General features: G+C 46.8%; 1 protein-coding gene across 5 annotated transcripts in view; it reads left to right on the top strand.

Moving 5' to 3' along the window:
• SVIL (supervillin) overlaps positions 1–17110 on the top strand; it is a 950451-nt gene that overhangs the window by 753655 nt on the left and 179686 nt on the right. For all 5 annotated transcript variants that reach the window (XM_069648084.1, XM_069648081.1, XM_069648082.1 and 2 more), the window contains one exon: positions 4400–4545. In XM_069648084.1, coding sequence (XP_069504185.1) covers positions 4400–4545 — 146 coding nt within the window. The remainder of the gene's footprint in view (positions 1–4399; positions 4546–17110) is intronic.

Raw genomic sequence — 17110 nt, 5'->3', positions numbered from 1 at the left:
ATGCTTCTGAATGAGCAATGGCCTCATGGCCTTGGGAAAACGCAAAAGGCTGAATTCACAGAAATACATATCTATGCAGAGCCCAGACAGTAGCTCGCAAATATTGGCAAGTTTGCAGCGCAATAAGGGAGAAATAGAACTGCAGAACGAAGGCACAAGATAATTCCCAAGACGCAAGCGGTACACGCCTAGATTAATAGTTTGTCTCACTATGTGAGAGAGGGTATGCCCAGACGTGAGTCCCTTGCCCACTGCCAGAGGGAACCAAGCTGCACCTTACTGAGGAGGCCCAACAAGGCTGAAACATGTCTGGGGTTGCTTGTGTTTCCGTCCAGAGGGGACCTGGCCTAGTAGTTCGGGCTGGGCTGCTACCATTGGTGGCAGTACCTAACTGATTTGCATATGGCTGGACCTCTTTTGCAATGGCGCAGATGAGCTAAAAAACGGTGTGGAAGATTGCCCAGAGCAATGCCAGTGGATCAGATTCAATCAAAACTTTTGTGGTTACAGTTTGTAAGAGCACAACCAGTCTTTGTTAAGCCAGTTTCAGTTAAACAGTAAGCCAAAAGACTCGATGAAGAATAGGGTCCCTGGTGACAACAGAAACACACACATTAATATTAACTAGAACCTCAATAAATAGGAGGTTATTAAATTGTATACACAGTCTTGTAACACGTGACCCATCATTGGAGAACACTGAATATTCTTTAGAAACCAACATAGATGTGAAACCTGCAGTACTCTCTAAACGCACACACAGACGCGAGGTGCCACACAAGGCCAAGTACAAAGAGAATGCGCGGTTTTGTGGCCTGAGAATGAGGGATGCTAACTTTTAATTGGAGAAAAGTCAGCCCATGGCCCTCTCTCCCCCTACTCTACATCTGGCTCATATCTTCATGACCTGTCAAGTGTCCAAGGTTGGTTAGCAGAGAACCAACCAATCACAATCCCTAATATCATGCCACCCATTAAGCAGTATGCCAACTAATCACTTGTAGAGATGTGTTTTTACATTTATCAATATAGGGGTGGCTCCAGGTGGAGCTATCCAATACTTGTAAACCAATTTACACCAATGTAAATTTACACCAATGTGTCACCACCTAAGGCGATCCACATGCCTCAACATACCAAATTCTCCTTCACCAAAACTTCCACACTCGAGATTGAAAAAATCATCCTCACCCTCAAACCATCCAACTGCAAAGGTGACATCTGCCCAGCACAGCTAATAAAAGACGCTGCCAGAGACCTATCACCATTTATCTCCAAACTTGTCAATGCATCCTTTTCCACAGGTATCATCCCAGCTAACCTAAAACAATCTTGGGTGCTCCCGTTGCTTAAAAAGCAAACTTTAGATCCTCTCATCCCCACCAATTACCGTCCAATCACCACAGTTCCGTTTCTGCTAAAGATCCTGGACAAAGTGGCCTATATACAGATTCAAAACTACCTTGAACTGCACAAACTACTAGGATCTAGACAATCTGGCTTCCGCCCACTACACGGAACGGAAACAGCCCTGATTGACTTAAAGGCCCAAATAGACGAACTGAGAGATCAGGGTAAGACAGCCCTCCTCCTCCTACTAGATCTCTCAGCTGCGTTTGATCTTGTGGACCACAAAGTCCTCTGCAAACACCTGGACGTTGCCGCTCACTTCTCCACCCAAGCTATCAGTTGGATAGAATCCTTTCTGAGTGAGAGAACTATGAGAGTCTTTTCCCCTTCGGCAGCAGCTGACCCTATACCCATTACTTGTGGTGTCCCTCAGGGATCCTGCGTCTCTCCGACCCTTTACAATATATTCACCAAACCTCTGTTCGATGATTTGGACAATCTCGGTATCACCTACACTAACTATGCAGATGATACACAGATTCTCTTCCCACTTTCTGGGGATCACAGTGAGGATGGGGAGTTGGTGAATAGAGTGTATCTCATCATTCAGGCATGGATGGCCACTCACGGTCTTTGCCTGAATGATGATAAGACAGAGTTGATCATTCTGGGCACACAAGCCAATATTAACAAATTGGGCCCAGATTACTCAGCCTTCAGCATAGACGGAAATGTCATTAAAGTCTCGAGGGAAGTAAAAACACTTGGTTTTTATCTCGACTCTACCCTGTCCTTCACTAAACAGGTAAACTCCTTAGCCTCCACCACTGCTTACACCTGTAAATTGATCAGAGCAGGCAAGCCCTTCCTGTCCAATACCAGCTGCCTAATCCTGGCTAGAGCCTTAATTCTTTCCCGACTTGATTACTGTAATGCCCTATACAGTAGCGCCAATAAAGCCACTACCCTAAGACTTCAAACTCTACAAAATAATGCTCTCAGAGCCGCATTAGGAATAAGAAAGAGGGAGCATATCTCCTCGACCAGGCGGCAACATAAATGGCTTTCCACTGAGAATAAAATCCAGCTAAAAATGATCTCATTAACCCATAAGGCCTTAAATAATGCTGCTCCTAGCTACTTGATGGACAAAATAAAAAGAAAAACTTCCAATAGACCCATGAGACTCGCCAACTCCAATTGTTTGGCAGTACCTAGATTCAGACTTGCCAAAATTGGTGGCGTTTGCTTCCCTGTGAAAGCTGCTAACCTGTGGAACGCCCTGCCACCTAACCTTAGAGCTGACCAACCCTTCCCCCATTTCAGAAGGAACCTTATCAAACACATTATCGCCAACAATGACTTAACACCCGAACACTCACAAGCGTAGTCCTACCTAATGCACCCCGACGCGACATCAACCTTTATGTTTATTACTGCTAATCATGTATATTGTTAACTGTACATTCATGTAAATACGGCAACTCTTTATCTGTACACTCTAGTAATTTGTGTAATATGGCGTAATATTGTAAATTCATTTATATAACATTGTAACATTGTAAGCTTCGCATATACTTGTTGCTGCGCCCGGTAACCGAAGGGTCTGGTGCGCAATATAAATAAATAAACAAACAAACAATTAAATGTTTAACCCTTATAGAACCTATATGTAGCCAAACCCACTAACCTATTAACCTATCCCCATTCCCCATGTGTTTTGTAAACTGAGATTATGCCATTGATGACCCTTTTTTAGCACTTAATTGTTTTCTATTAACATATTGAGAGCAACGAGATTTGAATGCTTGTATGATGTCCCAGCTTTGTTTTGATTATGATGAAGCTGGATTTTCCCTTGCACTATCTACTCCATCATTGAGTTTTGCCTCCCTTCTCCAGGTGTCTTGCTAACAGTACTTGCACAATGCCAGCGGGAAGGCCTCCCTTCCCCTGGCCTTTTTGTCAGGCTTACTCTGTATTTCACACTGCAAACGGGAAGGTCTCCCTTGCCCAGGCCTTGCTTATAATATGTAAGGCAGTCCACAATGCCACGGGGAATGTCTCCCTTCTCCGGGCCATTTTGTTTTGCAAACCCTGACTGGTTTTTCAATTTTATGGGTTCGGGTCTCAGACCTGTATTTCTTTCTCTATTCTGTGGACAGACCAGGTTCACTACCCGACCAGGTACTGCATGGAAGAAGATGGTTTAAGAGATTCTTAACTATCGGGAACCAGCCTCACCTCCCTGGCCTCATTGGAATGGCTTCCCCCAAGGGGGAGAAGTGACGACCTCTCTGGATTCGTCACACAGGGTCGCAGAGCACCTATGGAGAGGTCTGGGATTTGTGCACTTTCAGCATCTTATGACTCAACAGTGTTTACTGTGGGTTGTTCTAGATCTCCCAGATATCACAATTCTATTGGCCAAACCAGGAGTTTGATGCAAAGCAGACTTCCGCCTTAGATGTTCGGAATACTGTGACTGTATTCACTGTTGGCATCTGGGGTCTGGTTCATGATTTTATCACTTTATTTTCTATGGTTCCCCTTTTCTTCCCACTGCTTCATTTACAATAGCCTTTCATCAGATAGACTTGCATGTTGATTTTACCTGTGGGCTGTTTTAAATATGTACTGTTTTTTATAAATACTGTTTATTTGTACAGTTGTGTCTAACTTAACCCGTTATTTGAGCTATATTTCTTAGTATACTAGTATGTTTGTTTTCCTTAATTAACTATATGGATTAATTGTACTTCACTACCAGCCCTCCTGAAGTTAAGCCTAACTGCTGTGCCATAGCCTCTACCACATAAGAGATGTGGTTTTGCTTCTGGTTGGGTTGCAATCGCTGTTTTTACTTTAGGTTAGATGGTTACATAGCCCATACCAGTGGGTTTAGAAAAAATGATGGCCTTATCAATTATGTCTTTGCAGCTTATATTTTTCAAGAACTGAGCACTAAAGCCTAAATGGGGTTGCATTTGGTTTCATTTTTAAGCTTGCTCATTACCAGGCGCTCCATCATAACAAGTGTATTCTATAGGTGCCGGAGATCCCGATGAAGATGAGAAATATGAAAACGCAATTATAGAAACAAACTGCATTTACCGTTTGTTGGATGATAAACTTGTACCTGATGATGAATATTGGGGCAAAGTTCCACGATGTACGCTGCTTCAGTCAAGAGAGGTAACACGTTTGTATTAGATTTTACTGTCTAATGTATAAATATATACATTGGTGTGCTGTGATGCAGAATTAAAATGTTGGTTTTATGTTTATAGTTTGTTTGGATTTAAGTGTGTAGTGGCTTTTGTAGGGCTATATGATCTTCATTTATGATGAGATTGTGGAGACCAACTACAGTGGAACTATGAGTTTTCTGATATGGAAACTGTTTTCCTGCTGCAGAGCTTTGCCATGAGCTTCCATTGCCAGGGACGTTTACATTTGCACTTTTACTTTTTATTTTCTATACATATTCTCTCATGCCCTCCTCAGTCCATTACCAATTTGTGTTAATAACACCATCATGTGCCTGACCCAGATCTGTAGCAAACCTTTTCTGGCTGGAACTACATGGCTCGGAGGTGTCATTTGTGTAACCTGCCCCTCTCCTGTTCCAATTTGTTTACCAACAGATCAATGTGGTGTTCTGTCGAATGCAAACTGGGATGCTGCTATTTTACAATTTCTTTGACTGTTATGAATGGCCCATTTTCTCTAGTGTATTTGTATTCCTTTTGTTTGGTGCACATGGTTTTGTTGCCATCTGTGGCTCCTCACTCGATTTCCTTCAGCAAACTGATAATACCACATGTACAATGTGGTATTATCATACCACATACACAATACCACATGTGGATTTCTGCTGCCTTAGTCCCACGTGGTCCTTTGTTCTGGATCTGCACAGGAATGTACTGAGCAGTCTGCTGCCCCCCTGTCTATAGCCACTTTACCACTCTTTAGTACCTAGTCATTCCCCTCTTGCAAACACCTATATGTTATGTTACTTTGCATTTATATAGCGCCTTATGTACCATTGGTATGGTCTGAAGGCGCTGGTAGGTTGAACGCCCTTGGGAACCGAAGTTCAAGTCAGTAGAGAGTCAAAGGTGCGTGTGAGCACTGGATATGTGTGCAGCTGGTGTGGCATTTGTGTAATAGCTGCTTCTTAGCGGTAGGTGTGGTGGTTGAGAGATCAAGAGTATGTGTTAATTCTGGCAGGATTTATCCAGACCGCTTGTGGCTGCGTTAGGCCTGAGGAGAACGCCTGGCTGGGGGTATGTGTAACCAGCAGTGTTTAGTTAGAGTGATGGGGAGTATGAGGCAGATGTTGGTATGAGAACAGCTATACCGAATGGTGTCAAGGTATCTCTGTGTTCTAGTTGAATGTTGGTGTAAAGAAGACAGTAAGCGTGGTGATGTGATATGATGGGTTACATGCTCTTTCAAACGTTCCATGCATTCCAAACCATTCCATGAAAGTCGCGTAATTCTATGCACTCCAGTCCGCTCCATGCACCCCAGCTCGCACCATGCACCCCAGCTCGCACCATGCACCCCAGCCTGCTCCACGCACTTGAATCTGTTCCATGTACTCCGATCCGTTCGGTGAGTTTCTAAGTTGTTTTATGCACTCCATCAACGTATTTCACCCATACCATCCACAAATATCCCCATACCTTTCACATATCACATCAGTGTCTTCCACATAACTCATCCGTTCCATCCACATACGTCACCCCGTCTATCCATACTTCACCCATTCCGTCCGCCCAACGCACTCGTCCGCCCTACGCACTCGTCCACCCTATGTACTCGTCTGCTCTATGCGCTCGTCCGCTCTACCCACTAGTCTGTTCTATGCATTCATCCACTCTATACACTCCTCCGTCCTTACGCACTCTTCCGCTCTGCACGCTCTTCTGCTCTGCGCACCCATCCGCTCCACGCGCTCATCTGTTCCCTGCACTCATCCGCTCTGTACGCTCGTTCTTTCCACACATCTGCTATATGCCCTCATCTGCTCTACAGTTGTTCAATCAAGCACACTCCTCCGCTCTATGCACTCCTCCGCTCTATGCACTCCTCCGCTCTATGCACTCCTCCGCTCTATGCACTCCTCCGCTCTATGCACTCCTCCGCTCTATGCACTCCTCCGCTCTATGCACTCCTCCGCTCTATGCACTCCTCCGCTCTATGCACTCCTCCGCACAGCACATTCATCTGCTCTTTGCATTCATGCGTTCTACACACTCGTCAGCTCTGCACACTCGTCAGCTCTGCACGTCCATCTGCTCTATGTACTCCTGCATTCTACGCACTCGTCTTCTCTACGCGCTTCATCCATTCTAACGATTTCATCCGCTCCATTCACTAGGTTCATCATGCATTATCGATTCAGACCATGTCAATTGTCATACGCACTGGATCAGTTCTGTGCTCTCTATCTTTTTCATGCACTACACCCGTCTCACATGAATCGTCTGTTCTGTACTTTCCATTTATGCCATGCACTCATACAGTCGGTGTCATCTGTCTGTGTACTCTTCAGTCACTTGTATTCATTTTTCCATCCTCTTCTCTTTATTCATTTCGCTCATTTTGTTAATTTTGTCCATTGCATTCATTACATCTATTTCATTAATTTAAACCTCATTACTGTTTTCGTACGATTTATTCTTTTTATCCACTTCATTGCTTTGATCTACTTTACTCGTTCTATTCTGTTTGTCTTTTTAGTTTACATTAGTGGTTATTAGTTGTTGATTTCTCGCATGGATCTTGATGTATTGCTATTTGTCTTATTGTTATTCATGATCTAGAAGTTTGTTGGGTTGGTGTCATTGAGATGGTGTTATTCAGTTTGGGTTAGTTTGCGTACAGGTTGGTTTTAGGGGAAGAGCCAAGTTTTCAGTAGTTTTCGGAAAGACATTCGATCTTCAGTTAGGTGGATGTGGGGTGGGAGTGCGTTCCATAGCGTGGGGGCCAAGGCTGAGAATGATGATCCGCCTAACCTGACTTTGTTTTAGGTATGACTAAGAGGCCGGCTGATCTTGATCTTGGAGTACGTGGAGGGTGATAGGGTTTTAGCTTGTCTTGAAGATATGGAGGTCTGGTTTTATGCAATGCTCGATGAGAAATGCATAAGGTTTTGAAAGTCACCCTTCGGGCCACTGGAAGCCAGTGCAGAGTTTTAAGGGCTGGGGAGATGTGGTCTCTCGGGCCGAGTGCTAGTAGCAGTTTGGCTGCAGCATTTTGTGCTCTTTGAGGTTTATTCAGTTGGTAAGCGTGGACTCTGAGGTAGAGGGGGTTGGCGTAGTCCAGTCTTGATATAACAATTGATTGGACCGCAGAGAGTCTGTTGGGAAAGGAGAGATATGGAAAGATGTGCCTAAGAGTTTTAAGGTGGTAGGGGCAGGACTTTGAGATGTTGTTGACTTGGCGCAAGAGTGTTAGGTCAGAGTCAAGGGTGCATCCAAGATTTTTTACTGAGTTAGAGGGAGTCAGTGAGTTGCTCATGGCAGATGGCCAGGGTAGTGGGTGTGGAAGAAGTTCGGAGTTGCCACATATGATTTCAGTTTTGGAGGGGTTTAACAAGAGGTGTCTGAGGGGACTGCAGCAGGCAATGTGGTAGCAACAAGCAAGGCTTATAAAGATCATTTTCAAGCACATAGGGCCTTATTACAGGTCAGGTGGTCCGGAAATAACAGTGCCGGTAAACCCGCCGCACTGTTAATTCCGGACCGCCCCATCTCGAGTCCTGCAGGCGGGAGGTGGCGTTCCCGCCAAGTCTGACCTGGCGGGCTTACCACCGCCCGCCTGCAGGCAGATGAGGAAACACCGGCACCATCACGAGATAGTTCCGGGGTTTCCATGATCCCCATTCCCATTGAGTATGATAGGACTCAATGGGGATTTACACCATTCCGCCTCCGATATTCCCAGGACACCGGGGTTGTAATGCCCCGGTAATTACGGAAATCACGGAGGCGGAATGGAGTCTGGCGGTAACCAGACGGTTTTACCTCCGGACTCGTAATGAGGCCCATAGACTTTGGATATACTGGACACTCCTCTAGCCAGATCTGATCCCTGGGTAAATCTTGGTTGGTGCCCATAGTTCCCCAGCCTTAACTTTCAGCCGATAGTGTGATTAGCTGCCCTCAAGTCCATGTAGCATTCAGCGTGTTAGTCCAAGAACTCTAATCACAAGCTATCTACTCTGGGGACACGTGGGGTGAAATCTACTAACGCTATCCCAGGTCATGCAATGGAACGTCTGGGGGGGGCCACTGGGTGCACAATCTTCCGTCCTTTGTTCGGTGAGACGTGTCCAGGGGTTGCCGGTTCGAGATGTTCTTCCTGGTTGGGTGCAACTTCAAGATGCAAGTCCAGATAATGAAGAATGCAGACTTTCACAATGCAGACCTCTTCAGGACACTTCACTGGATGGAGGAAGACAAGTTCCAGTAATGGTTACCATTTGCAGACAATGCCCGACGTCCTTCGAGTCACTATCCGATGCAGCTCCATGACGGGTACCCTTCATGCTTGGAAACTGAGCAGTTGAGAGACGACGACTAGCATCACAAGCTGGTGACCCCGGGATTCAATGCAGAATAGCAACATCTCTGGTGAGGTAGCCCACAAGGAAGCTGGTCAGCCCACCAGGCAGTCCAAGAATGCTTTCAAAGGCTCTTGGGGCATGCAACCTCCAGTAGGCGTTGAGACTTGTTCGTTCCACTAATCCAAGGGTTGAGGCACTGATGAGGTGTTAGGGAGAATTTTCATTTCTGTGCCAATTCCCTTTAAACTTAGAGACCCCAAAGCTCTTTTGCTGGACTCAGGGCTTTTTAAATGTTACTCCTGAGTGAGTGGCACCTTTTTTTTTCACTCACTCCTGTGTTTTCCTGACTATGATTTACCATGTTCCTTACTGTTTTATGGAGTCTGGTAAACTCCATAGGCATCTGCTTTTGCATTGGAACACACAGCACCTTTTGTGCAGTGCCACTAAGGAGTCCCTTGGACTTCTCTTAATGTTAACTACATTTTCTTGGATGAGCTACTATTCCCAAGAATAGTAAGATGACCCATGTCTTACTTACCTTTACTTTATGGGTCCAGCACACATTGAGTGCTGGGGGGGGGGTATGGGGTGTTACCTAGTAATGCCCTTAACCCATTCCTCATGTAACATTGTGTTACACTAACTCACTTGATGGGCTGGTGGCAGTGTTTTTATTTTTTTTACTACCTAGTGACAATGCAATTTGCATACTGTCAATGCTTTGTTGTGGCTCAGAACTAGAGGCAAACTTGACTTGGCTCAAATGGACTTTCCTACACATATATACATATTTTACACGGCCTGCGGTAGCAGCCGTTTAGTTATGGTTAAGTTGCTCAACTAATAGAAATAGCTCTTTTTGGGCTGCTTATAACTTTGCCCCCCTTTAGACGGATCCTCACAAAACTTTGCAAAAAAGGTATATGGCTGCCTTGGAATTATTCTGTGAAGTTCGGTGCGGTTTTGTCAAAGGGGGGGGACGGGGGGGGCAAAGATATAGGAAGGCCCCAGAATCTGGGGAAATAGTCATAAACGCAATGGAAAATAATGTTGCTCATGCCTACATCCCAAACCGCTTGACGTATTTTCACCAAATTTGCAGTAGGCATGGCGGCTTGGTCCCGAAAGCATGCTTATGTAAATTTGGTGTAAATCCGTCCAGTATTTCTTTTTAAAGCAGCCAAAAAGTAGGTCAAAATAAACATGTGCTATCTGGGTCCGGTTCTATATTCACTCAGTGGACAGCCCTGCAGGCCAATCAAAGGGCGGTGCGATGTCCGCAGACATCGGACACCCGTTGATTGAATGGTGAAAAGCGTGAGGTGTCATATTTTTGGAAACGGTCGCCATATTGGATATCCGCGGATAGCGCGGTGGGGAGAAGTCTAGTAAACACATTTGGGCTTATTTGGTGGTTTGTGGAGGGTCTGGAAAGGTTTGGGGGAGGGAATAAAGATGATATGGAGCTGTTATTCCAGGTGAAAAAGTGGGCTTGAGAACTGCCCGCTTCGCGGACACCGCCGGGAACGAACAGCTTGGAAAACACATTTGAGGTTGTGATGGCTGAAAGAATGCTTGGAAAGGGTGGAGGAGTGGAATAAAGATGATATGGAACTGGGGGGCGTGGCTAACTAGCCATGGAGTAGGACGGGCTGTGGTACTGCAGCTCCGGCGATCCGACGGCGATCCGTGATAATGCACCTTAATTGCCTCTATAGTCCCTGGAAATATCAGCAAATACCTCGGAACGTGTGCCCTACGACATCACCTAACTATGAGCTTGTCGGCATGAGCATGCCGAAGATATGGACTTTTGTGTGCGGGACGTGAGTGAGCTGGGAGCCCCACAAAATGGCAGACAACCAAGATACTGATGCTCTGTTCGCTGTAATCGCGGAGCGGAGCGCAGTGCGCGAGGAGCGGGCTTCAGACGGGGTGCCCGGTGAGGAATTCTCCTGCTGCAGTATAGGCTTGCAGTGAGCGGAGGGGCGCGGCGAGCAGGATTGAGTAGTTATAGTAGCCGCTCCACCCCAGGGAGCATACTGTGCAAGCTGATGTGGCTGGGCGCCACGAGACAGAGAAAAACAAAAGCGGCTGCCCGAACGCTTCCCCCGTGCGGCGAGCAGGAGTCGCGTGCCTGAATTTACAGATACATTCTAGCGGAGGTGGCGAGTGCGCTACAGTAGCGCATTGAAACAATAGTGAAGAGGAGTTCCGTACGGCTGCTAAGTGGATGAATGCGAGCGGAATCGAGCTGTAAAATACATCAGAGACTCCAGCAGACAGATCAGCTGGTACAGCCGCACTTTGACAGTACACGCAGCTGCTCATTGGGAAACTGATACTTTGTGGCAACGGCTACCGGAGAATGCATTAACATACAAATGAGCTGCTGCAGATGGAAGTGATCCTGTGTACCTAAAGGCAACAGTGGTGTGATATTGGGAGCAGTGGGCACTCTGGGAAGCAGGAGATAAGCAGACGACCCTGAGGAGTGGGAGAAAGTGAACGTTGCAAGGGCAAGGCACAATATATGGAGTGGGCCTAAGCTGGGGAGGCCATAAGAGTGATAGGTGCGGATACAGGCGGTGACTAGAGGAGTGTACAGAGCTCGAATACTGGGGGATCACGCTATTGCTGAAGAGCAGTTCCCAAGAGGCAGCAAGGCCATCTGAAACGTGGGAGGACACAACGCACTTGATGAAAAAGCCCAATAAACATAAGCCTATACAGGGACTCTTCTGAGATGATTGCCTTGGTCATGGAGCGATATGCTGGTGCCGCATAGTAACAGAAGGACAGGATTGATATACTGGATACTAAGTAGCCCCAAATACATAACTTAGGCTGCATGATGACAGGAAGAGGAGCAGTCAGCAAGAGTAAGAACAAACAGTCCACAATGAAAGCATTTGTGAAAACGCAGCACTCTCCCAAGGGCGCGACAGCATTGGCGGAAAGCACTGTGGTGATTGAAAATCACCAGATACTAGTGGCTATTTCGGAGCTGAGAGACTTGTGCGGTACAGCGATGGCAGATCTGCGCACTGCAGTGAAAGTCAACACGGACACTAGCACCAACAACGCACATGAGGTCCACGTACTGAAGCAACAGGTGGCTAACCTGGAGAACCGCACAGAGGAGGCGGAAGGGAGGGCAAGAAGGAATAACATCCGCGTGGTTGGTCTGCCAGAGGGGGAGGAAGGCCAAGATCCTACAGACTACATTGAGAACCTAATCTTACAAGAAATAGGAGCTGAAAAATATTCACAAGGATTTGCGGTGGAGCGTGTGCACAGAGCCCTCATGAGGAGGCCGAAGCCTGGGGCTCCTCCCCGGGCGATAATCACCAAAATATTGAACCACAAAGATTGCGAGAAGATTCTGGAATACTTTCGCAAAGGGGGAACGATTGAAAGGGCTTCGAGCACCATCACGGCGTATCCTGACTATACAATGTTGGTCCAGAGACAACGGTATAGCTATGTGGCAATCAAGAGGAGGTTACGTGCGGCCGGAATTAAATATATGCTCCTATACCCGGCAAAGTTGAAAGTGATGCACAATGGCAGGATGTACTTTTTTGACACCCCGGAAGAAGCAACGACCTGGCTAGACCTTCAGGGTTGCCTGGAACGAGACACAGAGCAGACTCAAAACTAACATAAGTGACTGAGCTATAGCAAGTATATTGGTAAGAAGTGGTGCGGGTGTCCCAGCAGAGACTATGATAGACTAAAGGGGAAAAATGGGTGCGACCGAGTAAAGCTGACATTTGGCGGTGATGCCTTTGATTGTGTTGCATTTAAGGGAGTGGAATATGGCAGGTTGCATAAATGCTGAGTAGCAATGTGCGTGTGAACTAACATAAACAGGAGCAGTGGGACGTAAGCACCCAACCCCCCGAACAATAGTGGTGGTAGTAGTAGTAGGTTAGCCAATACGGTGACCTCACCCCGCGGAGCTTAGAGTATAGGCGATTGCCAGAAAGAGCTAGATGCGGGGGAGCCTGAGATCCAGGGATGGAGCTGGGCAACAGTTGGGGGGACGGGGGAGGGGGCGCTATGTTGGGGATGGGATGGGATGGTAGGTGGGATGGGAGGTGGGGGGGGAGTGGAATGGGGAGTTTGGTAGGTATATAGTCATGGGGAATTTAAGTTTGAATTTGAACATGAGTCAATATAGAATAGTGGATGGTTGAATCTGTATTACGCGGGTGGAAGGGACCAGCTGGATGTAGAGGAGAAGATCTTTAATGAGCCATGGGTGATCTTAAAATAATTACGTGGGATGTCAGGGGACTTAATAGCTATTTGAAAAGGAATAAGGTCATGCTGTATCTGCGAAGGTAAAAAATAGATATTGCACTACTGCAGGAGACGCATCTGACACGGGAAAAGATGGAATTGGTTGTCAAAAAATGGAAAGGAGTTGTGGTGGGCTCGCCATACTCTGCTTATGCTAGAGGAGTACTTATATGGGTGGCGCCGCACGTCCCGTTTCGACTATTACAGGAAGTGGTTAAGATGGATGGGAGGATGGACATATTAAAGGGGCTTGTGGAGAATAAGGAGATAAACATTGTAAATACCTATGCCCCCCAACTAAAACGCGGCAGCATATTTCAGAACGTTGTGCACCAACCTTAGTATGTGTGTGGGTAGTGCGGTGATCTGGGGAGGGGATTTCAACTGTGTATTGAACCCCAAGGTGGATAGATCTGATGGCAAGATAGATAGGCCTGCCCCAGCAGCTAAAGCATTGCAGACACCCCTAGACGATTTTGGCCTGGTAGATGTGTGGAGAACAAAATACCCCAAAGAAAGACCATATTCGCATTACTCCGCCCCTCAGCAACTACATACAAGACTGGTGTCTTTGCCACGTCGGATGTACTTACAGAAGTTACACAGATAGAATATAAAGCGAGGGTCCTTTAGGATCACTCGCCGCTGGTTCTCGGGTGGCAATACTGCCCCCGAGAGCACGGATCCCGACCTGGCGCCTTCGTGCAGAGGCACTTAAAGACCCAGTGTTTAGAGAAGACATAAGGGAAGAGATTACTAATTATTTCGAGGTGAATACAGGTAGCGTTGACTTGGCAGGCACATTGTGGGAAGCCTTTAAGGTAGTGATGCAGGGGGTTGCCATAGCAAAATCGAAAGGCCTGCAGGGCGGGATCCTGGCTGACCTACAAAGAACAGAAGGGAAACTAGAAAGAGTATTACAGGGTGGCAGCGTTGATATGGAGCTGGTACTTAAGCTACAACAGGAATGTGCGGAACATTGGGAAAGGCTCTGCAACCTTAACTATAAAAAGTACACAGAGACAGCATGCGGGACGGGACAAAACAGGACGGCTCTTGGCATGGCTGTACAAGAGCGAAACTCCCAGACCCCTGATCAGTACGATAATGAGGGAGGATGGTGGGGTAGTGGACACTCAAGAAGGAGTTAATAAGGAGTTTGCAGACTACTATAAGGTGCTGTATGGGGATGGGGAGGGAAGCAGTCATGAAGAAATAACAAACACTAGAGGATATAGGACTACCTAAAATAAGTGGGGAGGAACGAGAAGAGTTGGATGCACCAATCACTCTGGAGGAGTTAGAAGAAATGGTGAGGCAGTTGCCCACCAGCAAGACCCCGGGGGCGGATGGGTTCCCTAGTGAATTTAATAAGGTGTATAGGGAGGAAGTGCTCCCCCCAATGCTAGAAATGCTTAATGAAGCGTTTCAGGTGGGACAGTTGCCTGAGTCGCTTAGGGAGGCGATCATAATACCGCTTCCCAAACCTAATAAACCGGGGCATAGCTGTGGCTCTTACAGACCTTTGTCGATGCTGAACCAGGACAGCAAGATATTGACGTCTGTCCTGGAAAACGGATTGCGAAGAGTAATTAGCAAATTAATACATCCTGATCAGACGGGCTATTTCCCGAATAGGAATATAACTCACAATCACAGGCGACTCCAACGGGTGGTCGATGGGAGTAATAAGAATGGAGGCGAAATGGTGATTGTGTCTCTAGATGCTGTAAAAGCTTTTGATTCGGTCAAGTGGCCATGGCTGCTGGCGGCCCTGGAGGGGTACGGAATGGGGCCTGGTTATATTAGGTGGGCAAAGATGCTATATAGTGAGCCGCTAGCCAGAGTCCGAACAGGATCAGTGATATCCGAGAAGTGGCTACTTAGTAGAGGTACCAGGCAGGGGTGCCCTTGGTCCCCGATGCTTTACATTCTAGCCCTGGAGCCCCTGGCGATATACCTCATGCAACAATATGATATGATAGGTATTGAGATAGGGGGGAAGCGACACCTGATATCCTTATATGCGGATGATTTGTTACTATACTTGAAGTACCCGGAAGAAAATCTCCAGTACATTCTGGAAGTGATGGAGAGGTATGCGGGGTTGTCCGGGATAGCAGTGAATCTGCAAAAATCAAGCATTTTTCCGCTGGTCAACTATAAAGGAACCCCTGTGAGAAGGTTACCGGTTTTACAAATACCATGGGCGGTTAGTTCTTTCCCATACCTCGGGATAGACATGTACCGCACGCCAGAAGAGGAACATAGGCACAACACCGAGGTAGCTATGGTAAAAATCGAGAAATGTATGCATTTCTGGGTGAAGTTGCCCCTAGCAATGATGAGGCGAGGTGCAATGCTGAAGATGGTGGTCCTGCCTAGGCTCCTGCATTACTTTAGTAATATTCCATACATGATACCCAAGAAGTTTTTTACTAAATTGAACAGTGTGTGTAGGGACTTCCTGTGGCATGGCACCCGAAATAGAGTGGCGTTATGGAAGCTGCAGAACTTTTATAAAAAAGGGGGGGGATTAGGCTGCCTAATTTTGAGGTTTATTATGTAGCGATCCAGCTGCAATATGTGGCCAAATGGCTCTCGGATGAAGCAACCCCTGAATTAAGGCTGTTTGGGCAGGATTGCACCCCATTTTACCTAAGCGAGATGATTTGGCTGCCTGAGTCAGTAATGAGAGGGCGCCCCGGGATGATGATGATGCTTGGTTGGAAAATGTGGCGATGGGCATGCCGGCTGATGGAGGACTCATTCCCATGCTCTCCGCATATACCGCTAGTCGCATTGGCAGGGGAAGATATGCAGATAAGGGTGATTATCAGGACCCAATGGGAATCGGTGGGGTTGGTAACGTTGGGGGACATTTGGCAAGATGGGACTATTAAGGATTTCGGAATGCTTGGAGAAGAAGCAGCGCCAATATATTACGTATTATAGAATGGTACAGAGAATTCGGAAAACGTGGCCAGAAACAGTATTGGAAGAAGAACCAGATGCTATCATGGGGGCAATATATGACATATCGGAGGGGGTGCATGAGATTTCTAGACTATATGAGATGGTGATGACTAAGGTCGGGAAGGAACTGACACAATTGAGACTAGACTGGGAAGTGGAAGTAGGAGCCTCGATAGAGGATGGGATGTGGGAACGTGCCCTGGGATACCACAAGAAGTTGTCAAGGAATGCGAGACTAAAACAAATACAATTGCACGTAACGCACAGAGCATACATGACGCCTCTGAGGATATCCAGGTTTGAACATGCGGGGCGACAGGCATGTCCCAAATGTGATGAGGAAAACGCTGACATGACACATGTTTTGGTCATGCCCAGTAATTGAGCGTTTCTGGGGTGGCACAAAAACTGGTGGAGAAGGGGGTAATGATCATCATAGACACGGCCTGGGCCTGCTTGCTGGGAGGGTTCCCTAGATCGCAGAAACTTAAGCATGTTGGGGAAACTGAAAGATTTGGCATATGTGCTTGCAAAACGAAGGATTGCCATGGGATGGAAGACGTGTCATAAGCCAAGGGTGGAGGTGTGGTGGAAGGAGTTGCAGAAGTGGGCAGAGGCTGAAACAATGGTATGGCAAGAGGTGAGCAATATAGGGGGGGGGAGGAAGAGGTGGGAACCCTGATGGCATGGAAATTATTAATAGCTTAATTGTTTGGAGCACAAGATCCGACAGAATCAGTGGGAAGCGAGACCCCGCCACGTGTAGCGGATACAGAGTGAAAGGAAAAAATAGGCTCATGAAGGGGGTTGGGATGGGAGGGAGCAGTGACCAAGATTAAGTAGTGAACAATTGAACTGTTGTATATTGCACTGCGTGTTTGATTTGTATTGTTT

The sequence above is a fragment of the Ambystoma mexicanum genome, chromosome 2q (genome assembly GCF_040938575.1).
Source record: "Ambystoma mexicanum isolate Mex_15411 chromosome 2q, UKY_AmexF1_1, whole genome shotgun sequence".
In the NCBI taxonomy this organism is placed as follows: Eukaryota; Metazoa; Chordata; class Amphibia; order Caudata; family Ambystomatidae; genus Ambystoma; species Ambystoma mexicanum.
Note: the sequence above shows the minus strand (reverse complement) of the source record. Positions and strands in the feature narration are given on the sequence as shown.